Here is a 27597-nt window from a genome sequence, read left to right as displayed (position 1 = left end):
ATATCTGATACATTTGATAAATAAGGCATTTTACATCACTTTATGGTAGAAATGTTGCTCAAAATCTTGTTGAACAGTCTGATTGTCTTCTGCCCCCTAATGGATACTGGGAAGCAGAAGATTACAGTACAATAACTTTGATATGTCACATGGTTATAAATAGTAAAATACAAAAATATGAATTGGTACTTTTTCAAATTCAGTTAAAGTGCCAAATAAAGGCATCAGTCAAAAAAAAAAAAAAAAAAAAAAAAAAAAGACTTTTTGCCCCATTTTTTCGTTAGTGAGGCTTTAGATGGCTGATGTCTTTATTTTTACAATCAAAACTGCAGGATTGTAAGTAGTAAACATGTGTTTTATGTATCCAGTTTATTCCACATCATAAAGAGACGGGCTGGTCTTGAATTTAAAACTCCAGAGCTGAAACTGGTTCCACTCAAACCCTGCTGCCTTTTACTGGTTGGAGAAAGTTCACAGAACAGGTAGGGTGCAAGACGGCCGCTAAATTAGCTGCTGAGAAAAATAATAATAAAAACCAAAATTCTGTGGTACATCCTTAAACTTATCTCAAACCTCCTGACAAGTTAATATGGATTTATGGTTAATTTCACAGGAGAGAGATATCTTTTTATGTTTTTTTATTGCATTTAGCCAACACTTTTACAGCTGAAAAAGATCCACAGCATTAGATTGAACTACCTTTATAAACATAGTCCTTTCATCATTTCTGAAATTTTTTGGATTTTTCCTCCAAATCAAATAATTATTAGATTTATTCAAAAGCACATTTTGATTTAAGCTGAAACTTATAGAACATATTTTCCTACAAAACTCTAAAGGTAAGGCAAGTTTATTTGTACAGCACATTTCAATTCAAAGTACTTTACATGAAAACATCAAAAGCATTACATATGTTGTAAATAGAAGACAGTACACATAGCAGAGATCACAATAAAATAATACATTGATTAAGATAATTAAAATCAAGATTTTTTAGAAGTCTTAGTGCAGATTTAATGCATAGGTGAATGAGGAAACGCGTTTTTTCCCTTGATTTAAGTTTAGTTTAGTTTATTAGTTTATTTATGAGGACCATGTGTAAAAAAAAACATGAACATCTGCAGTCCCTGGGGAGGCAAAGTTATACAATTTAAAAGGTATTTAAAAATCTACAACAGCTGCACTTAGATGCAATCAATTTACATTTCTCCACACACTCAGTATTACAAAGCACTACATTTCTGCAAAAGACATAATAAAAAACATGTCTATACATACATTCATATAACTCAGTGCTGACACTGCTGGTTTTCTATTAGCACCCTTCTGAAATTAAGGGAAAAGTCCTTCAGATCTGTGCAGAGTTTGACATTTTTTGGGAGTCAAAAAGTGTCTTGGTGAAAAGCAAAGCTCCATTTTGTCTATCTGACCAGAAGTCACAGAACTGGAGTCCATCCGGTTCCATCATTCAAACACCAAAAATAATAACAAAAAAAGCAATAATGTACAAAAAAAGAAAGACAATATTAAATTGTGCAAACATGACCTAATAATGTTTCAGGAATCTCACATGAACACATTAATTTTTTTTTTGCTTGAAAGTGACGGGGATAGCCCTTGATTCTGTTAATAGTTCAGTCACTAACACGTTGCAATCAGTCCATCACATCTGATAAGCGAAACGGAGGAAAAGCTCATGTATCAGAACAATGCACCAAGTCCTAAATCCCGTTCATTAAATCCTTTACATTGGAGTACACCGCCTCCTCTGCTCCGTTCTCCTCCTCTGTAACTTGAGGTTGTGCCTCCTCACCTTCCTCCCTCATCACTTCCCCCTCTTTGTCTTCCAAAAGTTCAGTTTTCTCTCCATGATTGTTTTCTTTTTTCTTTCCTCTTTCTGTCTTGATTTCAGCATAATCTGTGTTCTCTCGCTCCTTTCTCGCCTCTCTGGGACTCTTTCTTTTCAACAAGGAGAAGTCAATGCAGGCGTACACCACTTCTTCCGGCCCGGATTTGGGTTCAGGAACAGCTTTCTCCGCTACCACAGCTCCGTTCTCAGGTACCTCTTGGATGTGAGTCTGATCTTCTTCTGCTTGTCCATCATCGATCTGTCAGGTAAATGAGGAAAACATGACAACTGCTGAAACAAGCACAACACTGAGTTTACCTTTAAAATGACAAACCACGCTGAGAGGAGCTTGGCTCCCCTGAGACTCTAAATGTGTCCACTTTCACATTTTTTTCTAATTTTATTTTCCATAAAGTTTCTAATCAAAAAGAATATAATTAATTTGTCAGCATTATCTGAAATTTTCCAAACAATACAGATGAGCCATTCCATCCGCCTTCATGCAAAACATCCGTAGTGTGGTAGACCTCACGTCATATTATCATCTCTCTTTACATACCTTCTATGGTTGTTGAAGCAAATTGTTCCTGGTGTGTAGAAACACATCCAGCATCATTTTAAGATGTGATGAGTCTAAGGACATGCACATACAGTAATTTCCTGGTGAGTCAGAAGGTTGGTCAGTGGGGTTATTTACTTGGAACTAGGTTGTAGTCTATGCTTGATGTCATCATAAAAGTAATCCCCAGGCTTTGTAGAACATATCAGTCACCACTGATGAAGGCATCTAAAGGTGCTCCTTGTTATGCCCAGATCCCACTCCTCTTGGAAGCAGGAAACCACATTCAGGGACTTGCAGATGACTTGAACATCTAATAAGGCATATCTTGCTTTATTGATTTTAAGGTTCTTTTATGTAAATATCTTATTAAATATCTTCTCGTCTTTCTGACTATCTTTTACCTCACAAATCTTTGCGAACCCTGAAATCTTGTGGCTCTGCCCTTAAAATCAGGACACGTACCCATGGGGAGGCGTCCTGTTAAATATTATGGCCCCAGTGGACCTCAAGGTTTTAGAGAACATTCATGTTTTAAGAGGAGGCTCAAAGTTCTGGCTTTTACTTGATATTTATTGTTTTAGTGTGGATATTTAATTCATTATGGTATTTATTATTAAAGTGGTTCCTTTCAGGGACATTTTATTTTATTTTAATATGACTTACATTTTATTACTGATAAAACTGCTAATTTTTACTTAAAAAAACAAAACTTTTTACTCTTTATTGTTTTGTTATTTTTAGTAATGCAATCATTTTTGTGCATTTTTCCAATGTTCTTCACAGGGAGCCCTCTGCGCCGAGGGTCATGTTGACCATGGCATTGGTTTTTAAACCAATGCCCATATCTGTGTGTTGGTCGCTGTAGTCTGGTTGACTTCTGGTGCAGACGGCTCCTGTGATCGTCTTTCCTTACTGGGTTCCTCTGTGCTCAGTAACATATGATTCTGTCTGTGTGATGATTTAGATGGCAAGTTGGAAATGGGGCACTGGGGCACTAATATGTGTCATGGAGGAAGATGGAAGATATTTACATACATAAAAGTTGTCCTCAATTACAAAAAAAAAAAAAAAAAGATACTAGAGGAATGAAAACAAACACCAGTAGATCATCTTGACTGGTCACCATCTCCAGAGTCCCATCCAAATATCCAGAACTCTTCTTTTGTTTTCTGCAGAGAAATTATTCCATGCAAAAAGAAAAAAAAAAAAAAGTAGTAAACACGCTGTATGTATACTCTCTTTTCTTTTCTTTTTTTTAAAAAAAGTATACCTGTAGCATTGAATGGTCAAACAGCAAATGGAACCTGTAAGAACAACTCCAATCAAAAAGGCAATGATGATTTCCAGCCAGGATACTTTTTGTAGATTTCTGGATTCATCGGCTATGATAAGAATCAAAAGACAAAATATCAAAAGCAGTTTTGTTTGAAATAAATATATCAATGCTGTTATATGTATGTAGATTGATGTATAGTAGTTATCATAGTAATAGTTTAGTTATCTGAACACCGCAGTCATGGAAAGAGACAAGGCCGTAAAACAAAGTAGCGATAAAAACATAGCAGAAGTATATTAATGTTTAACATGTACCATTTCCTGATGATGGCTGCTGGATGCTGAGGTTTTGTTTTGCTTCACCATTTTCATGGCTGCTGACACATTCGACCGTGATGTTCTCATGGTGTTTAGCTGCTAGGGTCACAGTGCTGTTGACAGTGTGACCTGACACCGTAGTGATGACAGAGTACTCTCTATGATTCTGCAGCAGCGGCCATTTGATGGTGGGTAAAGGAACACCTTCACTGATACACACACAGGTCAGTAACGCTGACTGAAGCACACATCCAGAAACATTTAGGATCCCTGAAAACCCTGCAAACACATAAAAATCACAAAACACATCAGCTAAGATGTAAATGCAGAGAATTATTTCAATTTTATATTTAAACAGAATACATACATGTTACTGTAACATCAGCTGGCTCAGTCGTGGTCGTGTTCAGATGTGTTGCAGTGCAGACGTAGTGTCCAGAATCCTCTGCCGTCACATTAGAGATGATGAGTGTGGCTGATCCAGTATTATTGAAGAGGCTGATTCCACTTTGGTTTGTGTTGGAACTCTGTTTAGACCACATGATGAGAGATGGAGGGAAACTTTCAACGCTGCAGGTCAGATTCAGAACATCTCCTTCTTTTACAGTTGTTCTGCCAGAGATCTGAGCTTTTCTTTTATCTGTGGAGCACAAGTTTAGAGGATGGAGATTACACATCTGAGCTTTTATATGTAATCAAACTAAAGTAAAACTTCTATCACGTTTTAAGATTCTGTACAAGAAAATAAAATTGTTTTATAAGGTTTCTCATGACTAATTTAACATAAACAGGTTTTCCTTCAGAAACATTATAAAGTTGTGTTAAAAACTTTTTTTTTAAAAAAAGCAAAAACTTGCTCACAGTTCACATGCAGAGTCACAGTCTCCTCTGTAGTTATGTCCTGTGTGAAGCTGATCTTACAGGTAACGTTGGTGTTATGTTGTTCAGCTGAAAGGTTAAAGGTCAGAGATGAGCTGTGTCTCTGTGAGACAGCAGTCAGAGTCTCAGTGTGGACAGCAGTGATGTTTCCTGAGATGTGGGAGTCTTCCTCTCCTGCTCCTCTCCACATCCAGGTGATGTCAGGATGAGAGCCAGAGCAGAGACCAGGAGCAGTGCAGGTCAGCGTGGTCTGCTGTCCCTCTGTCAGTGGAGGAACCATCACTGTGGGCTTCTGCTTTAGACCTGATGGAAACATATTGGAAAAGCACTTTGAGGACCATCTTGCATTTAAATGTGCTATGAAATATGAAAATAAATTAAACAAAAAAATCAGAGTGTGTTAGATTTTAACTAAAAAAAATAAAATAAAATAAATAAATAAATAAATAAATAACACCCTAGACAAGCCTAGAAGCTTTGCCCCTTGTTACTCCAGATTTCTTACCTTCAACGGAGATCCGTGTTTTTTGAAGAAATGTAAATCCCTCTGTCCAATCAAAGCGGAGCCCATTAACTCTGAGCTGATAGGATCCAGAATCAGACCAGATGAGATCATTAACCATGATGCTGCAGTTCTTCTGACTCACATCAGGCTCCAGCAGAGACACTCGTCCTTTAAACCCAGGCCTAATATTCTCACTCGTTTCGTCTGTGTCAAAAATGGTTTCATACTCATCACATTTTGATTTCCTTTGGTCACATTTATACCAGACTATGTGCTGGGGTGTGAAGCCATCACCAGTAGTGAAAGAACACGGAATCACAACACAGAGTCCAGCTTCTGCTGTTATTAGTCCATCCTTCAGAGTGATACAGAAACCAAAAAGACACCGTGTATATGTCCTAAAAGCTGCTCCTGTAAATGCAGATTCAGGATGAAAAAAACAAAAACAGTTTATCTGACAACATTGTCATAAACATATTAAAAATATAAGTTGAGTCTCTGCAATAAGAGAAGATGATTTAAGAGAACATGTGTGAGGTACCTGTGTAAGCACTGCTGCCAAACACTGCCATCCAGAAGAGAACAAACATCCCGATTTGATGCTGGAAACTTTCTGTTCTACCTCAGAACCAACTTTATTGCATAAGATGCAGGAAAAATGCAGAAACTGAATTATTGGAAAGTCCACCCTTGACAACACATGCAAGACAGGATGTTACATATGCTTCAATGTTACCAAACTTTACTCAAAGTGATGACTATTTGCTGACTTTAAAGCTCTTTGGGACAAAAAATCTCTTTTGTTAATATAAGTTGACAACTCTGTTAAATTGTGTTAAAAAACAAACAAATTCTGGGCCAAAATCAGGGCCAAAAATAATTAATAAAACATCCAAATTTCTGATGACTACAGATTTCTGTTTATCAACTCTGATCTTTATCTGTCATGACCAGCTGTAACTTTGCACACAATTATATGACATTAGATCATATATCTATATCTATATCTATATCTGTGAATATATATATATATATATATATATATATATATATATATATATATATATATATATATATATATATATATATATATGGACAAGAAATTTCATAGAAGTAAAATGATCCACTTAAACTTGTAAATGTTTGTGGATTTTATTTCAAGGCAAGACACAAACTTCCATTCTAAGCTCACAATATTGTTTAAAACTGAGTTAACTTTTTACCTCTCTTATTGTCCTCCTTCCCTTCTCTCTCCTGCAGACCTTCTTCTGTAAAGTTTCTTGTCTTTTGCTCAGTTCCTTTCCCTTTTTGTGCAACATCCAGATCTCAGAAAACTTGTTGCAACATGACCAAAGTATAAAACAAAAAATCTCTCATGAGACAGACTGCATATTTCTTTTATTTACCTACACTGTTACATCTTATATATTATTACACTTGCAAATACCTAAATAATAAAATAAAAGAATTTTTTTTTAATTTAGTTTCACAGTCTGCATGGCTAAATTATGTCAAATTATACACAAAGTTTTGAAAAATTTAAAATACTGACTTAACAATTGACATTTGAATTTCTGTTTTCATGTTAGTTATTTTTGTTTGTTTGTTTATTTCTTTTAGCCACATTAAAAAGAAAATAGATAACTTGTGAAATGTGCAGAATACAAACTGCTTCAATGCAAAGGTTAAATAAGATTCAGTGTCCCAAAATTCACCATACACAGCGCTGCATTAAATTAGAACCATGTTCACACAGAGACCAGTTGAGGTGTGTCCGATCACTGCAGGGGGATGTCCTGGTTATTTCTCAGTTAAAGTGAAACTTTGTCTTTGGCAGGGCGGATTGTGCACGTGGCTCAGTCTGGGTGTTTAGATGCCCTATATGGTAAAAATCTTTGATCATTCTCTACCTTTATCTATTTTTTTTTTTATTATAACAATCTGTTTAACCTACATCAGTAAAAATGCACAACTGTCTGCTTCATGCCTTTCCGTGTAAACCGCGCCCACCTCAAATCTCCAACCAATCACAGAATACTTCTTGGAACCCTATAAGAAAAAAGTTCTATCGGACTGATGTCATTTTCTGTTCAAGGCCTGGAGAACAAGAAAGATTTCTCTCTTGTCTCGGAGTATGACATGCTTAAGCCACCTTGTTTTTAAATCCTCCAAACTTCTCTGATCTTCGTCCACGGTGATTTAGTGTAGTCAGTGAGCTGATGGAGCTACTGTAGCAGAGTAATTCATGTCTATCCTGGTAATCTAGATTATTCACATATCTGAGTAGCAACATGAAGATTTATCAGAAAAAAGTCAAACTATATGTTGATATTTATCTTAATTTCATCAAAGGAATATAATCAGCCAGAATGCGTTTCTTTAGTTAAAAGCTAGATAATGAAAACATAAAGCCAAGCATGGTTTTAACATAGGGTGGTTGGGGGTCTACAGCTTTTTTTTTAGCTGCATCAAAGGGTGTTCTGGGAAAATGAACTGTTAAAAATGTTAAAAATTTCCACTGGGAACCACTGAAACAGGGAATTGACTTTAGACACAAATGCACTTTCCTTTTATTTTCATTATGAAGCAGAGGAAGTTTATTCAGATAAGATTGATACAAAAAAACACGAGAATTAAAACTATGATCAACATTTACACATATGATTAGTCACACAGCTGTAAGATATAAATACATACTGAACTGTGCAAACAGGAAAACCCTTATTAACCAGTAAGTTTATCTGAAAAGATATTAAAAAGTAAGCTATAAGCTGTTGGCCTTGCAAAAATATATGCTTACTGAAATTGTGTGTTTTTTTTTTATTTAAAGTACAATTGATAGGTTATAGTGTGTGTTATTGTATGTGCAACACAACACTCATCTGAAACAATTAAATAATGCTCCAAGAAATGAGACAAAACAGTATGTTTATTTAATGGACTGTGTTAATGCTTTTTTTTTTATGTGATTGCCACTGAAAACTAAGCTAAGATTTTTTACGCTCAGCTTATTCACCATTAAGAATAGTAAAACTACAGGACATTCATTCGTAACCTTCATATTTTGATGCAAGCGTTTGCCCTTTAAAAAATGAAGATGAAGAAGAAAAGAATATCTGAAGATATTTTCAGATCATGCAAATAACACGGTGTATAGATGCAGATGGCATGGCTCAAGTTTAAGAAAAGTCATTTAAAGAAAACTATAAATTGCATCGGTTCAGACAAGATCTCTGAGAAGTTCCTTTTCTCACTTCTGTTGATCTCATTATGCAAAATGTGCAGCTCCAAACCAGCATAAAGTTTATTGCACTCACTTCCAACCATGTTGAAAATTTCCAACAGAAAGTGCAGAGGTTCAGAGTTTCTACTTGACAGCAACACAAAGCGAACAGTTTCAGAGCTGCAGACTGACTAAACAGACTTCCTTCCAGCTCACTGAGAACAAAATGGCCTCATTATGTTAATAAGAGGTGTGGCCTCTAGGGGTCATGACAGCAAATCTGTAAATGGAGCCAACTAAGAAGTAAGTCACATTGCAACAAAAAAAATAAAATTAAATAAAAAAAAAATGAATGAGATAAACCACGGTAAAAAAAAAAAAAAAAAAGTCAAATTGGAAAAAAAAAATCTCATATCCATAATAAATGGGATCAGAAGAGATCAATCTCCTGGGTTCCAGTACAGATACAGACATAATTCTTTCACTTTCTCAGTTCTCAAGAAAGATATCCATGCAAAAGGCTTTTCAGTGTTTTTGTGCACCATCATCATACATATATACATGATTCATTTGTGTTTATTAATGATGTGAAAATTTACTAGTTATACACATTTTAGACATTATTTGATAGTGATGGCAAGATGGAAACTGTTCAGTCTTGTAGCATGTATGTATACATAAATAAATAACATTAAGTTTAACATTAGTGTAACAATTTTTTTCTCTGAGGGGCCAGGTTGCTCCTTTTGGGCTTGTTTTCATCCAGCTGGTTGCTTGTTTTTCTCAAACGATCTGGCAACACTGCAGGCGATCTCTAGCTGAAAGAATATCTATCTGGGGTTGTGGGGTGGTAAACCCCTACCTCAGATAAAAAGAAAAAAAAAAAGAGCACTTAGTTGAGAGGAGGGGGTGGGAGTTTCAAACTCTCCCCCTCCACTGTTCCACTGGAGCGTCTCACTCTCCGCTGTTGCTTGTCCACCTTACGCTCCACAGTAGGGGATGCCTGGATAGGAGGACAGGCTGTGAACTCAACAGGCCAGTGACAGGTAGAAACTTAGGTTGCTTTTGGGGCCCTGGGGCCCGCACTCTGTCTGCCCTGGGTGGTCGGTGCCCGGCGGGACCGGTCATCGCCGGTCCAGGCCCGCTGGGGCCTGTTCCCCTTGACTGCGGAGAACTCTGGCTTTCAGATGTCTGTGAAAGAGAAAAGAATTTGTAACCTTTCAGGGCAGAGTGTGTGTAAATGTGAGCAGGATGTGGTTAATAGTGAAATGGTCTGTTAGCTCATCTGACTGAACTTCTCTCCTGGGTGTTGAGGGAAAGTTTTCCCCCGGAACCTGAACACCCAAAATGTTGCTGGAGAGGTCATGAGACAGGTGGGTGTGGCTACGCTAATGGTACCTGGGTTTTAGGTTGTGGACATGGGTATATGTTTTGCTTATGTTTATCAATATATCATCTTTTGGTAGGTAATTTTTGATATTTACAAAATCCATTTAGGGAGTGTTTTTATGTTGTGGGAACCAACTCTGTTAAGTGGAAAATGGTTTAGCCCAATCAGCAGCAGAGGAGATAAAATGGAGCCAGTTGGCTCATTCGGGGAGTTGCTGGTAGAGACTTAGCTGCTCCACAACAGTCTGGAAAGAGGCCCCCGGTCTGCTTCTTACCCTCGCTAAAGGCTTTTGTACGAGAGTCCTGTTGGTGGTTTCACTCACACAGACCAGCATTATCACAGGACTAGTAACTGTCATGTGATCTGACTCAGAAACGGACTTCTTGAAATCATTAACCACAACGCTGCAGCTCATCTGACTCACATCAGGCTCCAGCCTCGACAGCAATTCAGCCTATAAAACCACACGGACATTTTATATCACTGGTGTGGAATCTTATATCAGGATCTCTACATCTCTCTTATTGTGTACACTTGTACCAAATTATTATTTAAGGTGCAAAGCCATCACCATTTGTGAAAAACCCTGGAAAACACAACAGAGTTGAGATTCCACATTTTAAGATCAAGTGCACTGATGCAGACGAGGACAGACGTCTTGATTTGAGGATTTAAGTTGATTCAGTGTCATGGAAAAAAAACAATGAAAACTCCACACTTGCTAAACATTACATTGCGTAGTACAGGTTGTTGCATGCTGTTGTCGTAGTACTTTTTCTTCTTCTTTTTTTTTATTTTTGTCTTGTCAAGCATTTAAGCAAGCAGAATGGTGGTTTGTTGTTGTAGTACTTATCGTATTATAGCGACACAGAGAGCTATGCTAACACCGTGATATCAATCATCTGAGATAAAAAGTTAAGCCATCATCAGATCTCCGGTAGTTTACTGGAACATAAACAATATTGTCCTCTTGTGAGTAAGAACATTTTAATGTGTGAATATTATATATATTTTTGACCCTTTGATGGACTGGGAACCTGTCCAGGTCCACCCTGCTGCTAACCACAGCCTCCACCTTCCAAAATTGAACGAAGCAACATTGTTTAAATTAAAACTATTTTCTTTTTGTTGTAGTTTGCATGATATGACAAATGTAACGTGAATCTTTCCATAATCTGGATGGACTAAAGAAAAAAGAAAAGAAAAAAAAAGATTTAAAAATAGATGTTTCATCACCAGTGTGTTTCGTTCAGTTTGTTTTGGAGTTTCAGGATAAATTAAACAGAGCGCTAACAAAAGAAGCTGCTCTTGGTGTGTGTGTGTGTGTGTGTGTGTGTGTGTGTGTGTGTGTGTGTGTGTGTGTGTGTGTGTGTTTTGTTTCTGGCCAATACTGCCTTATATTAGTTCAGTATAGGTGTTAAAATGGCAACTCTGAAGACAAATGAAGAGTGTTTCACTGCCACTATTTTCTCATTTTAACAACATGTAGCGTCTTCAGAGTAACGACCTAAAAGTTACCATAATCTTTAAAGAAACGCTCCCTCACCACTTCCTAAATGCCCATGTGGTGTTTCTCTTCTATTTATTTTCTTTTTTTTTCATTTTTGCAAAAGTAAGTTGATTATTTTTTTTCATTTTTACTCTCGAGATTGTGTCTCTGTCATTTTCTTTTAGCTGAACATGAGGAACCTGAAAACACTTTGAGATCCCAAATAAAGGCTTCAAATCGATTTAAATTTGCAATTTTTTTTATTTTGAAGACAGAAAACTGGAAAATTTAAAGAAAGAAAGAAAATGGAAGAATGGAATAATAGTTTATATAATAACAACGTAAAATTGCTCTTAATGTGGTCCTGCTGTGCAGCTTAACACACACACACACACACACACACACACACACACACACACACACACACACACATACAGTTTAAAAGCAGAAGTAAGAACTTTAGCCAAAATTACATGATGATCAGGGAGTATAATAACTTCATAGTTATGAGGAAACCAAACCAGCAATACATTCACTAAACTGCTGGTTCAGATTTACGGAATCTTAAATTAAAAACATGACGACCTTGGCACGGGATGTGCTTTTCCTTTTATTAGAAAGAAACACTCTTAAATCAAAAAGAAAAATTAAAATCTGTAGCTCAAAATGACATTTATTATGACCATCAAATATATACATGGAAGAGATAAAAGTACAGAATCTATAAACCCAAACGTGTCACCAGGCTCATCTTGAAGAGTCTTTCGATTGATTGTGTGATTTAGAGGAAACGGAAAGTCACATTTTAGACCAACTGTTCTTTGACAGCAAAGGTGTGAAGCATGAAAAAGATGCTGTGACATGATGAATCGGCATTATCTATATTATCTATATTAATAAAGATTATTGAAAATTCAGCTCTGTAAGCACATTTATACACTGCAAAAATGGAGGCTTTTAAAATATCTTTTAGAAATTCCATATTAAGATTTTACACAAGATTAAACTAACTTAACTTCAGTTCTTTAAAAGATAATATAGAAATATCATAATTAACTTCACTGGCTGCTGTTAGCTTAAAGACTGGCCAACAACATCATATTCATCATGTGTCTTTTCGGTGCAGCGACATGCAAAAAGATCTCCTCTTCGTCTGGTTTCACCTTTTTTCTTGAAATCCTTGAAACAATAGAAAAGAAAGTTATTATTTCAAAAAGGTGCAATGTACATCACCAGAACCGTTAAAACACGAACTAAAGATGCCACTCACCGAAGACAGATACAGTGGATTGTAAAGATGACGTTAAGAAACAGAGATAGAAATGCTCAGGAAAGGCTCTCCACTGAACAAATTATGGGCTGTAAAAAAAAACAAAAACATAATGTTAAAGGTTGGCACTTTGTGTATGGAGATTGTGTGTTTTACTTGGGAACAGGTTGCAGGGACTGTCTGAGATATACAGGTAAATGATCTCAGGGTGTTTCATAAATATGTGTTTCAAGTACTTTTTATTTAGTATTCATTGTTATGTTTTATTAAGCTTTTTGCATGAAAAAAATTCTCTTTAGAATATGTTAGTAGTTTGGTGTAAAGCAACTCATAAGTGAAATTTAGCGCTTTCCTCCGACTCATTTATTGTAATGACATGACTTCCTGCGCCAACATTGTTACTGCTGACACACTCTACAGTTGTGGTTTCATGACTTGTCATGGACACTACAGTGGTGCTGGTGACTGCAAAGTGTGACACATTTGTCATGACAGAGAAACTAGCGTGTTCTTTCAGCAGCGGCCATTTGATGGTGGGTAAAGAAGTATGTTAACATTGAACATGTACCTTCTTTTACTAGGGAAGGTTACTGGATGCTGAGGTTTTGTTTTGCTTCACCATTTACATGGCTGCTGACAGATTCAACAGTGATGTTGTCATTGCGTTTAGCTGCTAGGGTCACAGTGCTGTTGACAGTGTGGCCTGACACCGTAGTAATGACTCTATGATTCTGCAGCAGCGGCCATAACACCTTCACTGATACACACACAGGTCAGTAATGCTGACTGAAGCACACATCCAGAAACATTTAGGATCCCTGAAAACCCTGCAAACATAAAAAAAAGTCACAAAACACATCAGCTAAGATGTAAATGCAGAGAATTATTTCAATTTTATATTTAAACAGAATACATACATGTTACTGTAACATCAGCTGGCTCAGTCGTGGTCGTGTTTAGATGTGTTGCAGTGCAGACGTACTGTCCAGAATCCTCTGCTGTTACATTAGAGATGATGAGTGTGGCTGATCCAGTGTTATTGAGGAAGCTGATTCCACTTTGGTTTGTGTTGGAACTTTGCTTAGACCACATGATGAGAGATGGAAGGAAATTTTCAACGCTGCAGGTCAGATTAGGAACATCTCCTTCTATTAAAGTTCTTCTGCCAGAGATCTGAGCGTTTCTTTTATCTGTAGGGAACAAGTTTAGAGGATATATATTACACATCTGACATTACTCGCTTTATTTAGATCTATTTATTACAGATCTCAGATTTATTTCTTTTCTGATTTAAAATATACTCCATCATGTAAAAGTAACAGAAAATAAATAAGATGTCCAGGAAAGGAAAAACACCAAAGGTAAAGGAGAGAGACATACTTTTCTAAGCCACTAGGTTGCTGATGGAGCAAATCACAAGCTTCCACATTAAAACTGGGTGCTTTTGATTCATTTTAATAGCATTGTGACCTTTATGCTTTCCCCGCATTCCCCATGACAACTGCATTGCATTACATCCACCTACCAGTTTATTTTAAATCCTCACTACGTCTGATTTTGCTGAAAAAAAAAAAAATAGAGAGAGAAATGGAAAGAATGAAAGATAAGACAAGTTTTACTAGTTGGAGAGAACTCAGAGAAGTGACAGGATGCAAGATGGATGATGACTCATATGTTGTTATGAGGCACTAAACAGTGAAAATCTGGAAATGCTTTTGAAGCAGTGCTTTAAAAGAAGTGACAAGTTGCTTTTTAGCATTGACAAACAAAAATATACAAAATGTATGGGTGCAGCTAAAAGCTTACAAATAACAAACAACATTCATAACAATAAATCTGTTTGAAACACAGTAAATTCGAACTATAAACTTATATCAGCTAAATATCGTGTACAATGTGATAAAACATCATTTTAATGATCTTACTATTAAACAGGAACTCAGTAAACTGAACACTGCTCCATGCTATTTTGTAACTTCCCATTTTAATTGTCTACTTTAAAGTCCCTGCTTGCACAAGAACCAGTTTTACATGTTGACCAAAGCAGAACTTTTGAGGTTCCAACCATTCAATGTTGTCAGAGTCTAAAAACTGCAAAGATGAACTACACAAGAAACTAAATGACTGATATGAAGTATTTTTGACAATGTGATGTAGGATGAATTTTAAGCCTGTAATCTGATTCAGAGATTTAAAAAAGCAAAACAAAACAAACAAAAACAAAACAAAACATGCACGGTGGAACAGTGGTTAGCACTGTGGCCTCACAGCAAGAAGGTCACTGGTTTGATCCTTGGCTGGGGAGGGGTTTGGTCAGTGGCCTTTCTGTGTGGAGTTTGCATGTTCCCCTGTGTATGCGTGGGTTCTCTCCGGGTGCTCCGGCTTCCTCCCACCATCCAAAGACATGCATGTTAGGTTAATTGGTTACTCTAAACTGCCCCTAGCAATGAGTGTGTGCGTGAGTGGTTGTTCGTATCTCTGTGTGGCCCTGCGATAGACTGGCAAGCTGTCCAGGGTGTACTCTGCCCAAAGCCAGCTCGGATAGGCTCCAGCTTCCCTGCAACCCTGAATTGGATTAAGCGGTTTAGAAAATGAATGAATGAAAACAAAACATCAAACACAATCTACTTACAGATCACTTTTATGTTGACATGTTCAGTCATTGTGATGTTTAGATGCTTTACATTGCAAATATAAAACCCTGAATCTTCTGCTGCATGTTGGAAATAAATAGAGAACAAATTCCTTTTTCCTCCTGCCAGCAGGTGGCAGATTAGTTCTGCTGGACAGTAAATTGAGCCTTTATCACATTAGTTCAGGGATGGGCAGCTCTGGTCCTTGAGGGCTGCAGTCCGGCAAGTGTTAGGAGTTTCTCTGCTGTAATACACCCGACTCAGATCAATGATGACTAATTAACTGGTGCCGAGTAAATGTCAAGCTCTGCACCAGTTTGCTCATTAATTCAGGTGTGTTGCAGCAAAGAAACTCATAAAAATTGCAGGACTGCAGCCCTCATGGAGTTGCTCACCTCTGCGTCAATTTCTGTTGCTGATTTTTCCAGCTGACATGTGATGGTGGGGAGCTGTCAGCACTGCAGGTCAGATTCAGAGGATTGCTCTCATCCACATTTTTATCCCCCATAATCTTTACTTTTCTTACATCTCAAATGTTAAGGGATAAATAATATGATGCTAAAACTTTAAATAAATGATCTTGCAGCAAAACATTTAAGCTGTAAAATGAAAAAATCTTCATAAGGAAAACAACAGCCAAGCCAACTTTATTTGTAGAAACACTTTATGAACACGATGACTGAACATAGAGTTCCATATGAAATAACTTCAATATAAAACATTAAAAAGCCGATTTGACTTAGAAATAGTGAAAAGACAAAACAATTGATATAAACATAATCACAGTTCACATGCAGAGTCACAGTCTCCTCTGTAGGTCCTGTGTGAAGCTGATCTTACAGGTAACGTTGGTGTTGTGGTGTTTAGCTGAAAGGTTAAAGGTCAGAGATGAGCTGTGTCTCTGTGAGACAGCAGTGATGTTTCCTGGGATGTGAGAGTCTTCCTCTCCTGCTCCTCTCCACATCCAGGTGATGTCAGGATGAGAGCCAGAGCAGAGACCAGGAGCAGTGCAGGTCAGCGTGGTCTGCTGTCCCTCTGTCAGTGGAGGAACCATCACTGTGGGCTTCTGCCTTAGACCTGATGGAAACATGCTGGAAAAGCAATCTGAAGATCAGCTTGCAGTAAAATGTGGGATGAAATATGATTTTTTTTTAAATGAAATATATATGATTTGAGGATTATAACATGTCAAGCTCTACCCATTCGGATCGTTACTTTGGTCAGAACCCACAGCACTGGCAGAGAAATAAAAAACACATTTTCAAACAACACATTAGCAAAAACAGACAAAATATATTTAGGATGTGTACTGATATTTCATTAAACGTCATATTTAAGAAAGGTTACATATCTGAAGAATGTTTTACCCTTTTTGCAGCATCAACTTCAGATGCTTCAAAAAGTCTTTTTGTTCTTTGCTTTCTCGAACTTTATGAAACACCTTTCATGTAGCTGAACTACAATCCATTTGTTTAAACTACAGATGAGAGTTTGTATAAAAATTAAATATTTTGTAAATTTGTTTCCTAAACTATGGATTTACCCCCTTGACACACATTTAAAATAATCAGTTCACATTTAGGGATGAAACTAAAAAAAGACATTCATAAAAATACCAAAAATTGTGTTTTCTTCCTGAAACCAATGTGATCTATGCCAAGTTTCATTAAGTTAAACTTAGCCTTTATTCACCACCACTAAAGAAGTCAAAGGTTAGAATTACATTTCTGCTCCTTTAATCAATATTTTTGTGATCTTGCAATTACAATGAAAAAAAAAAAACTTGAATCAAAGAAAAAAAAAGAAATGGTTATATTTAAATAGGATTTTTTTTTTTTTTTTAACAAAAGTAACACCTTATATGAATGACAGATGTCTTGGATGCAGAGTGATGGAAGTTACTTAAATTTAATTTGCATCAGAGCACTGACAAGGTCTGAGAAGTTCCTGCTTTCACCTAAAAGGTATCAGATCAACATCAAACATCATGTGCAGCTAAAAACCAGTTTGAGGTTTATCACATATTTACATTCATGTTGCACAACATTAGGATGAAGAGAAAATGATCAGATTTATGACTTATAAAAACACAACATGATCAGTTTCAAATTTGTGGACCCAGAGCAAAACAGCCTACAATTATGTTGACAGAATTTTTGACCTCTAGTGGTCAAGCAAGCAAATGAAGCCCATGAAGGTCAGTCACATAAGAAAAAAAAAATTAAAAAAAATAATAAAAAGATCCAAATGCTACAGAAACATCATATCTGTGTAATGTTAGAATTTAACAAAACTAACAAAATTCACTGAGGAATCCCTCTGAGGGCTTATCGAGGCCGTCGTGCAATGACTTCATACTCCGGAGAAGTGTCTGGTTTTTGCAGTGACATGTAAGTTCTGTCCTCTTGGTTTGGTTTCACCTTTTGTCTCCTGTTCCTTTGAAGAGAAAGAAGAGGAGAGCAGTTCCTTATTTGTTGTTTTCAAGCAGTAGCATGTTGGAGAGAATGAAAAACAAAAGATAAAGATGTTATACCAGAGGCAACATGACAGGATTATGAAGATAAAATTGACAGCTAGTGAAACACCAGCAACGACCCAGGGAAAAACTCCACCGTTTAATCCACAATGTTTTTCAAGATCCACTGTAAAAAATAAATAAATAAATAAATAAATGGTCTAATATAAGACATGTATTGATCATGAGCTGTAATGAGTACTGTGAAATACTCTGAAGATCAGTATATTTTACTTACACCTGACTGTAACGTCTGCATGTGCGATCAAAGTCCTGTTCATGTATTTTGTGGTACAGATGTACAGCCCAGAATGTTCTGCTGACACGTTAGAGATGACTAATGTGGCTGATCCAGTGTTTGTGGACAGGTTCATACAATAATTATGTTTCGTCCACATGACAAGTGATGGAGGGAAGCTGTCAACGCTGCAGGTCAGATTCAGAGTCCCACCCTCTTTCACATTTCTGGAACCAACAATTTGGGCTTCCTTCACATCTACGAGACAAAGTTGGAATTTTTATCTAGCAAAAACATTTAGAGACAGACAGAATATGTAAATAAACATTTGTAGCTGTACTCAATTGAAATATCATTGAATTATATTTTACAAATGAGAGTAAAGTTTACACCAAAAAGGCAGTATAAGTCACAATTTTGTATACATATCTAATGATTTTTCTATTTAAACAGGAACTCGTAACACTGCATAGTGTTCCATGCTGTTATTCAAGTTCATGTTTTAAGAGTCTTGAGCATAATGAGGCACAATCTGCATGACAAAATTAAGAACCAGTTGTACACACTGTGTAGCATCCTGTATAAAACTGTGCTAGAGTTAAAGATTAAACATGTTGTAAAGCATGTTGTTGTAAAGTTAAAAGTAACAGAAGTTTATCTGGCATCAAATGTATTTGAAAATGTAATGCCGGATTAGTCTTAATGCTCTGAACCCTAAACTCTGCCTGAACCCCTTTAATGCCATGGGTGTTTTTTTTTTTTTTTCATTTTTAGGACATATTTCATCGCTGTATGGTCAAAGAAAAAAATTTTTGAATCTGGTGTGTTTCTGTGGCCCCCTGGTGGACCCGTTTTGTACTGCATTTCTGACAAATCATTATTAAATCATCCATACGTCACTTTTTTTCTTTTTTTCCATTTTGTTAAATAGCCAATGTGGGTGAAATGTGGGATGAAATATGATTTTTTTTTAATTTAATGCCTAAAAATGAATGCAGGTAGGAAGTTAATAGAAAAATATGGCACTCTTTTAATTATTAGGCTAGACCCCCACCTGTCCCCAATAACTGTTTTAAAAAATAAAATTTTTAGAATATGTAACAAAATAAAAACAAACAAACAATAAACTAAACAAAAATAACACAAGATCCATGTCATTACATTTCTGACCTTCAACACAGATCTGTGTTTTTTGAATATATGTAAATCCATCTGTTTTTCCATTGTTGAGACCCTTAACTCTGAGCTGATAGGATCCAGAATCAGACTCAATGAGATCATTAATCATGATGCTGCAGTTCTTCTGACTCACATCAGGCTCCAGCAGAGACACTCGTCCTTTAAACCCAGACTTAATATTTTTACTTGTTTTGTCTGTGTTGAATATCATGTCAGACTGTTTGCATATCTTTTCATTTTGCTGACATTTATACCAGACTATGTTCTGGGGTGTGAAGCCATCACCAGTAGTGAAAGAACACGGAATCACAACACAGAGTCCAGCTTCTGCTGTTATTAGTCCATCCTTCAGAGTGATACAGAAACCATTGTCACAGTGTGGGTACTTCCAGACAGGAGATCCTGTTAAGACAGATTCAGGGTAAAAAAAAGCAAGTCATCCAAAAATGCTGTCATAAACAAAGATGTAAATATAAATTAGATTTCTGCAGTGTAACAAGATGAATAAGGAGAACATGTGTGAGGTACCTGTGTCAGCAGTGCTGCTTCTTGCAGACACAAACACAGTGATGCAGAAGAGAACAACTGATTTGATGCTGGAAACTTTCTCTCTCATCTCAAGGCAAACTTCGGTGCAGAAAAAACACAGAAACTGTATCAATGGAAATTCCACATCTGACATAACACAGAGCACAGGATATTGGATGTTCTTTTGGTCCAAACTTTTACTTCCTGCACATTCACCAAGAGCTGTGACTATTTGTTGACTTTAAAGTACTTGTTGAAATGAAAACTTCTCTCTTGAGATAAATTAACTTCATCACAGTGATCATAACAAAACTCGCCATCAGTAATACAGTAAATATAATAAACCAGTTTGTTATTTCAAAAGTATGTTATATTGTAGAAGAAATTAACCACTTTACATACTTACACATTTCAAGATGAACTTTTTGCTTTCAGCGTTTCACTTTTTGTCAAACACGTGCAGCCTCATAAGTCACTTCTGTACATTTCTATTATTTCTGTGATTTACAATCTGCTGTTGATTTTACTAAAATATTTTTATCCTTGTGCTTCTTGAGCCACTTCAGATTAAACATGTTACGAACAAATATGTAATCTCCATTAAATTTTCCTTAAATAACTTGTTTATGAAAATTATTTCACTCCAGTGCTAATCATAAAAAATAAATAAATAAACAAAAAACTACTTTTGATAGAATTATTCAGAATATTATTATTGTTATTGTATTTATACTGTCATGCACAAAATTATATAAATATAGATGTATTTATTTTTTACATTGTTTAAATGAAATAGTTTAGCATTGGACTCTTTGCCTCTAGAAACAGAAAAACAAACAAGCAAAAAACAAAGAACCTCTGCAACTCGCTGTAAAATGATACATATCTCTTATGTACTTTGCCCATCACAAAATGAAGACATAAAGAGCTAAGTGATTAAAATGCTGTGTTACAAATTTCCATTTCCGGTCCTCCTTATTACCAGGCTGGACAGAATACATGCATTTAGGACAGACAAATACTAAATTAAAAGCAAATACTGCTGCAAAATCTACTCACCAATCATCAGCTGTTTACTCCCTCCCTCCATTTCTAAAGGACTGTCTGCTTTGCTGTAGGAGGAGAGATCAGGGCGATAAGTCATGTGATCAGCGTCAGAGTGGAACCAGTTTTCAGCCTTGGTGTTTTATACTTAAGACCAGGCCCCTTTTTTATGATGTAGAATAGATTAATAAATAAAATCTATAAAAAAAAAAAAATTAAAAAAAAAAACTGCAGGATTGTAGGTAGTAAGCTTACTACTTACAACCCTACCGTTTTATTGTGAAAACAAAGTTTTTTAAAATGTAATTTCCTGTAGTAATGCTCCAGGTTAAAAAAACACATTGACAAAAGAAATTAGTTGCTGTCCCTGTATGAAAGGCCCATGACTGCAGAAGCTAGACACGCAGAGACATAGAGAGAGACTGTTATCGCTCAAGAGATCAAAATGAAGGCCATATTTATCTTAAAATAGAGACAACCTACGTTTCACACAAACACTTCCTTTCTCTCATGTTATTCTCCATCTTAGCAAATATTTTTTTCTGAAACTTTTTCTTTAAAAGTTCACAGTGCATGTACTGGTTGCTGCTCTGTTTGTGGTTACTCATGGTTTTTCCTTGTAAGATGTTTATTGCGTTTTCTTTGAAGGATTAGATAATTGATGATTCTCAATGTGTAAAATATGTTTAATCTATCTGTTGAGAAGATATGACAGTAGCTGTGGCTCGTTTTTTACTTTTTTTCAGTTTTTCCTTTTCCTGTTCTTTTGTCTTTTTTATTTCTTCCTTTCCCTCTCTCCATCATTCCTCTCTTTTTTTCTATCTCCTTTCTCATCCTCTCCCTCGATTGTATCTTTCTCTCTGGTCCGGTCCAGCAGTTATATGCTGAAATAACAGATTTATGATATAAATAATAAAATAAAGAATAAAACTTAAGAATCAAGGGAAGCCTTATATCCATGGACTCCTCTTGGAGGAGTAAACATGTTCAGCACAACACAGCAGCCAGACCATCATTCTGCTGTCAGGATGTTGGACAGGACAGGTTAAAAAAAAAAAAAAAAAAAAAAAGTTCACAGTGGCTGTTTTAATCCAAGTACTGAATAGTTTAACATCACCTGGTCTACGCAGTAACTCTGTAGGTAATCTAACCTGACATAATACTCCATCCTGAATGCATGTACTTATTTATTGTAGTGCACTTCACAGAGGACAGGGTTTGACAGTGTACTGTTATAGTTGCATTGCAAAGATGCACCTTTATTATGGTCATTTTCACTGTTTTATTGTGAAATGTTGAACTTTTGTATCTTTTCACATTGTTTTGTGTTTAATTTATGTTTGTGTGTCTTGTTAGTCCAGGGACCACAGATGGAAATTAGATCTGAGAGCTATAATCTGGTACTAGGCACATTTTCTCTGTGATTTATGCTGATGTACATTGTCCCTGTCAAATAAACTAAATAAACTAAACTAATTTATTGAAACATTTTCTTATTTCTTATTTCATATCCATATTTAGGTTGTTTCTGCCTCTTTGAATGAAACAGGAAACCTTAGTTTTAAAATCATCACAAAAACTTAACTCGGCAAACAGACATAAGTCACTTCCCTAAAATCCAGTGACATTACCAAACATATCCACCAGCTCCACATGTTCTCCATCTTGACTGGACTGAACCTGCCTGCACTGGCAAAGAACTCTTATCTTTTTCTGCCCTGCAGCTCCTGTCCTCCTCCTCCTCACTATTTTATTTTGCCTTATCACAACCTCATCACCTCTGTTTCTGAGTTTTATGATTAGCCTGTTTCTCAGATGTTTAAGGAGGATGTGGTCAACACATCAAACTGCACATATTTGCTGTTTGTGGAACTAAGATATCTCCATCATCATTTTGTGGCAGTGATCACCCAGCAGTGAGGAAACCGCACGGTGCTGCTTTGCAATACAGCGCCTTGTTTTGCACATCAGTAGCAGGCGGAAAAAGTAGTTCTCACCATCTTACAGTTATATAGCAAATGTTGGTAGAGAGGAATATTTCAGTATAGATCCACACACTACTGTGAATTATACTTCTCAGATAACTACTTAGAGAAAATTGCGGGCCTGTTCTTACTTAGTCTATCCATGTTTTTTTCTTTTTTTTTTTTTTGACTCCACATTGGCCCAAGATTTATAGACTCCCGATGAGCCTGTCTAGCATTGCATGTGACTCAGAACCATGATGTTACTTACTAACGGAAGATCTAAATTATTGTTCTTGTGTTTTATTTATTATTTCATATCACAATGACAAACTTCCACATAGCACAAACATGCAAAAAAATAACTAAAAAGGAAAAAAAAAGGTGAACGAAAGGGTATTGTTGACATCAAGAAGCTTGAATATTCACAGACATAACTCTGTGTACTGTCATGCATGCAGGACTCTTGGCTTCCCAAACACAGTGTTCACTGCAGTATTGTGATATAAAAACTGGAAAACAATGACATTAAGAGACGGGGAATTTGCTGCACTTTTAAAGGGAGAGACTCACATGGTATGATGCTTGTTTTGAGGGATTTTGAGAAAAATTAAAATCAAATGCACCTAATAAAAACCTTCAGTAATTATCACATTAAGATGCTATTACTAGTGGTATGCATCTGGCATTCAAGATCATATTTAGGTGCTGATAAAACAGACCTTATATGTCTTTTGCCATGCTCATAGTCTTAATCTTGTTGTTGTTGTCATACAAGATGGAAGCCTGACAAACAAATACATGTATACTGGAGCACCCAGAGAACTGTAATGGTTTAGTGAGAAAAGAGGGGCTGTTTGGCATATGGCTTACCTAAAAAAGTTGATAGAATACCTGCTGATACATACATCTGTGAGAAGGTTTTGTCAGAAAACAACAGAGACAGAAGAGTTGATGCACAGGGCTTGCTTGCTCAGACTGACCTTTGAGAGACATAAAATATCTACAATGGCCAGATTCAGAGGGGGGGCATGCCTCCCAATCACTCCCCTCCAGGTCTTACTGTCATTGCCCACATAAGCATTGAAGTCCCCCAGCAGAACAAGGGAGTCCCCAGAAGGAGCACCCTCTAACACTCCTTCCAGAGACTCCAGAAAGAATGGGTACTCCACATCTGCTCGGCCACATGCCTTGGACACTTGGGTGAGGAGGGGGGCGGAGCTGTCAACTGATCACCACCTGGTGCTTAGTTGGCTCAGAAGTCTGGGCTTCCCTGCTTAGGCTTATTTATACATATATACATGTCCCTACAGGGCTGCAGTATGTTTATATAAATGTGTATATATATATATATATATATATATATATATATATATATATATATTTATATATATATATATATATATCCTGCTTTCACTTGAAAGGTCAACATCATCAGATCAACATCACACATCATGAGCAGCTAAAAACCAGTTAGAGGTTTATCACATATTCACATTCATGTTGCAGACCATGAAGATAAGGAGCAAATTTTCAGAGTTTACACTTTATAAAAACACAACATGATCACTTTCATATTTGTGGACTGATGAAGGGGACAGCCCCCCCCCCCCCCCCCCCCCACACACACACACACACACACACACACAGAGCAGAACAGCCTACAATTATGTTGACAGAATTTCTGCCCTCTAGTGGTCACGCAAGCAAATGAAGCCCATGAAGGTCAGTCACATAAGGAAAAAAAAAACCAAAAAACTAAAAAGATCCAAATGCTACAGAAACATCATATCCGTGTAATGTTAGAATTTAACAAAACTAACAAAATTCACTGAGGAATCCCTCTGAAGGCTTATCGAGGCCGTCGTGCAATGACTTCATACTCCGGAGAAGTGTCTGGTTTTTGCAGTGACATGTAAGTTCTGTCCTCTTGGTTTGGTTTCACCTTTTGTCTCCTGTTCCTTTGAAGAGAAAGAAGAGGAGAGCAGTTCCTTATTTGTTGTTTTCAAGCAGTAGCATGTTGGAGAGAATGAAAAACAAAAGATAAAGATGTTATACCAGAGGCAACATGACAGGATTATGAAGATAAAATTGACAGCTAGTGAAACACCAGCAACGACCCAGGGAAAAACTCCACCGTTTAATCCACAATGTTTTTCAAGATCCACTGTAAAAAATAAATAAATAAATAAATAAATGGTCTAATATAAGACATGTATTGATCATGAGCTGTAATGAGTACTGTGAAATACTCTGAAGATCAGTATATTTTACTTACACCTGACTGTAACGTCTGCATGTGCGATCAAAATCCTGTTCATGTATTTTGTGGTACAGATGTACAGCCCAGAATGTTCTGCTGACACGTTAGAGATGACTAATGTGGCTGATCCAGTGTTTGTGGACAGGTTCATACAATAATTATGTTTCGTCCACATGACAAGTGATGGAGGGAAGCTGTCAACGCTGCAGGTCAGATTCAGAGTCCCACCCTCTTTCACATTTCTGGAACCAACAATTTGGGCTTCCTTCACATCTATGAGACAAAGTTGGAATTTTTATCTAGCAAAAACATGACATGTATAATGTAACAATGTAGAAAAACATTGAAGTTTTACTCTGTATATTACTCACAGTTCATGTTCAGAGTCACAGTCTCCTCTGTAGTTGTTCTCCCTGTGAAGCTGATCTTACAGGTAACGTTGGTGTTGTGGTGTTTAGCTGAAAGGTGAAAGGTCAGAGATGAGCTGTGTCTCTGTGAGACAGCAGTCAGAGTCTCAGTGTGGACAGCAGTGATGATTCCTGGGATGTGAGAGTCTTCCTCTCCTGCTCCTCTCCACATCCAGGTGATGTCAGGATGAGAGCCAGAGCAGAGACCAGGAGCAGTGCAGGTCAGCGTGGTCTGCTGTCCCTCTGTCAGTGGAGGAACCATCACTGTGGGCTTCTGCTTTAAACCTGATGGAAACATGTTGGAAAAGTAATTTAAGGATCATCAGTAACTTAGATGTGGAAGGAAAAATTATTTTAAATAAATAAAAAAAACAACAATAAACAAATAAATTAAAAAAACATGTGGAAATGAATTTGCTGGAATCTTAAATGTGTGGTTTTCAATTATAAGTCACTGGATTGAATTAATTCCAAGAATTACTTTGTGTTTTATTTCAATAAAACAACAACAACAACAAAGGCCCAGAAATCTTGTCTTTTGTCGCCACAGATTTCTTACCTTTAACAGACATCTGTGTTTTTAGAATAACTGTAAATCCATATGTCTCTCCATACAAGACTCCATTAAGTCTGAGCTGATAGGATTCAGAATCACTATGAGGACTATGTGGTCTTTATTCATGTAATTTGTTGTGAAAAATCAGATAATCTCTCAAACATTTCAATAAAGTGTTTTGAAATAGTTTTTGTCAGGAAGTTTTGACAATATGCCCAAAGATATCAAGCATGTGGAGCTACACGCCATTTCCTACCTTTAACAGTGACATTTTGTCTTTGAAAAAATGTAAATCCATCTGTTTTTCCATTCAGCAGACCAGTAACTCTGAGCTGATACGACCCAGAGTCCGACTCCTTGAGATCATTAATCACAATGCTGCAGTTCCTCCGACTCACATCCGGCTCCAGCAGTGACACTCGCCCAGTGAATCCAGACTGAACTTTAATGTCACTGGTGTGAAATATTATGTCAGGATCTCCACATCTTTCCTTAGATGGTGCACACTTGTACCAAACTATGGTTTGAGGTATGAAGCCATCACTAGTTGTAAAGGAGCATGGTATCGTAACACACAGTCCAGCCTCTGCTGTCATTTCATTCTCACTTAGATTAATACAGAATTCATGCTGACAGTGCTGCTTTCCCCACAGAGATGGATCTGTTCACACAAAGGAAAACTATTATAATTGTGTGATGATAGTAAGAGGTTACTGTATTAAGTATTTGTTTTATAGAAGCTGCTTATCATTGTGTCAATACAAAGGATAATCAGTATATTAAATAGTTCTCAAAGAAGAAACAAAACTGATAATTAAACATTTGTATCAGCCAATAAAATTTAGCATAAAACAAGAATGCATTTCATAAAATATTGTTTAAAAACACACAAAAAAAAATCTTTTGATTAATTTGGTTTCCAGAAACAGAAGCATGTTGTTAAACTGCAGCGCAGAGCTTTACTAAATAAATGATAGCTTTCCTTACCGTTGACAAAGACGTTTGTTCTTGGGATGAATGTGTATCCATCTGTTTTTCCATTTAGGAGACCAATTACTCTGAGCTGATATGACCCAGAATCTGACTTCCTGAGATCATTAACCATGATGCTGCAGTTCATCTGACTCACATTAGGCTCCAACATCGATAGTCGGCCTAAAACACCAGACTGAACTTTTATGTCGCTTGTGTTAAATATTATGTCAGGATCACCACATCTCTCCTTAGATGGGGCACATTTGTACCAAATTAAACTTTGAGGTGTGAAGCCATCACCAACTGTAAAAGAACATGGTAATGTAAAATTAAAACCTGCCTCTGCAGCTATGTCTCCATCCTTTAGAGTGATACAGTATCTTAGCTGGCAGTGCGTTTTTCCCCAGAGTGATGCATCTATTAACACAAAGAGACAATAATTTGTTCATAAGTAATAACTGTGGAATGGCTTATTCTTATGATTAAACATGATAAAATGCCAGTGGTACCTGTGCTAGCACTGGTGCCTGTGAAG

At 36.6% G+C, this 27597-nt stretch overlaps 2 protein-coding genes across 2 annotated transcripts; both read right to left on the bottom strand.

Annotated features, from left to right (window-relative positions):
• Positions 1-1721: 1721 nt before the first annotated feature.
• On the bottom strand, positions 1722-20997 carry LOC306756290 (uncharacterized protein; the record flags this gene model as incomplete). Its single annotated transcript, XM_079241016.1, has 14 exons — positions 1722-2108; positions 3768-3793; positions 4002-4283; positions 4372-4644; positions 4866-5186; positions 5389-5743; positions 9570-9614; positions 9698-9802; positions 10276-10455; positions 13387-13517; positions 16234-16470; positions 19317-19727; positions 19854-19952; positions 20913-20997. The coding sequence occupies 14 exons, from the start codon at positions 20995-20997 to the stop codon at positions 1722-1724; spliced, it is 2937 nt and encodes a 978-aa protein (XP_079097142.1).
• Positions 20998-24713: 3716 nt separating this feature from the next.
• On the bottom strand, positions 24714-27231 carry LOC306756289 (sialic acid-binding Ig-like lectin 14; the record flags this gene model as incomplete). Its single annotated transcript, XM_079241015.1, has 5 exons — positions 24714-24822; positions 25205-25397; positions 25496-25816; positions 26344-26748; positions 27075-27231. 5 exons carry the CDS (start codon positions 27229-27231, stop codon positions 24714-24716), a joined length of 1185 nt encoding a protein of 394 aa, XP_079097141.1.
• Positions 27232-27597: the final 366 nt, after the last annotated feature.

Source organism: Telmatherina bonti (genome assembly GCF_933228915.1).
Source record: "Telmatherina bonti genome assembly, chromosome: 5".
NCBI classification, from domain to species: Eukaryota; Metazoa; Chordata; class Actinopteri; order Atheriniformes; family Telmatherinidae; genus Telmatherina; species Telmatherina bonti.
This window is presented reverse-complemented; position numbering and strand designations above follow the sequence as displayed.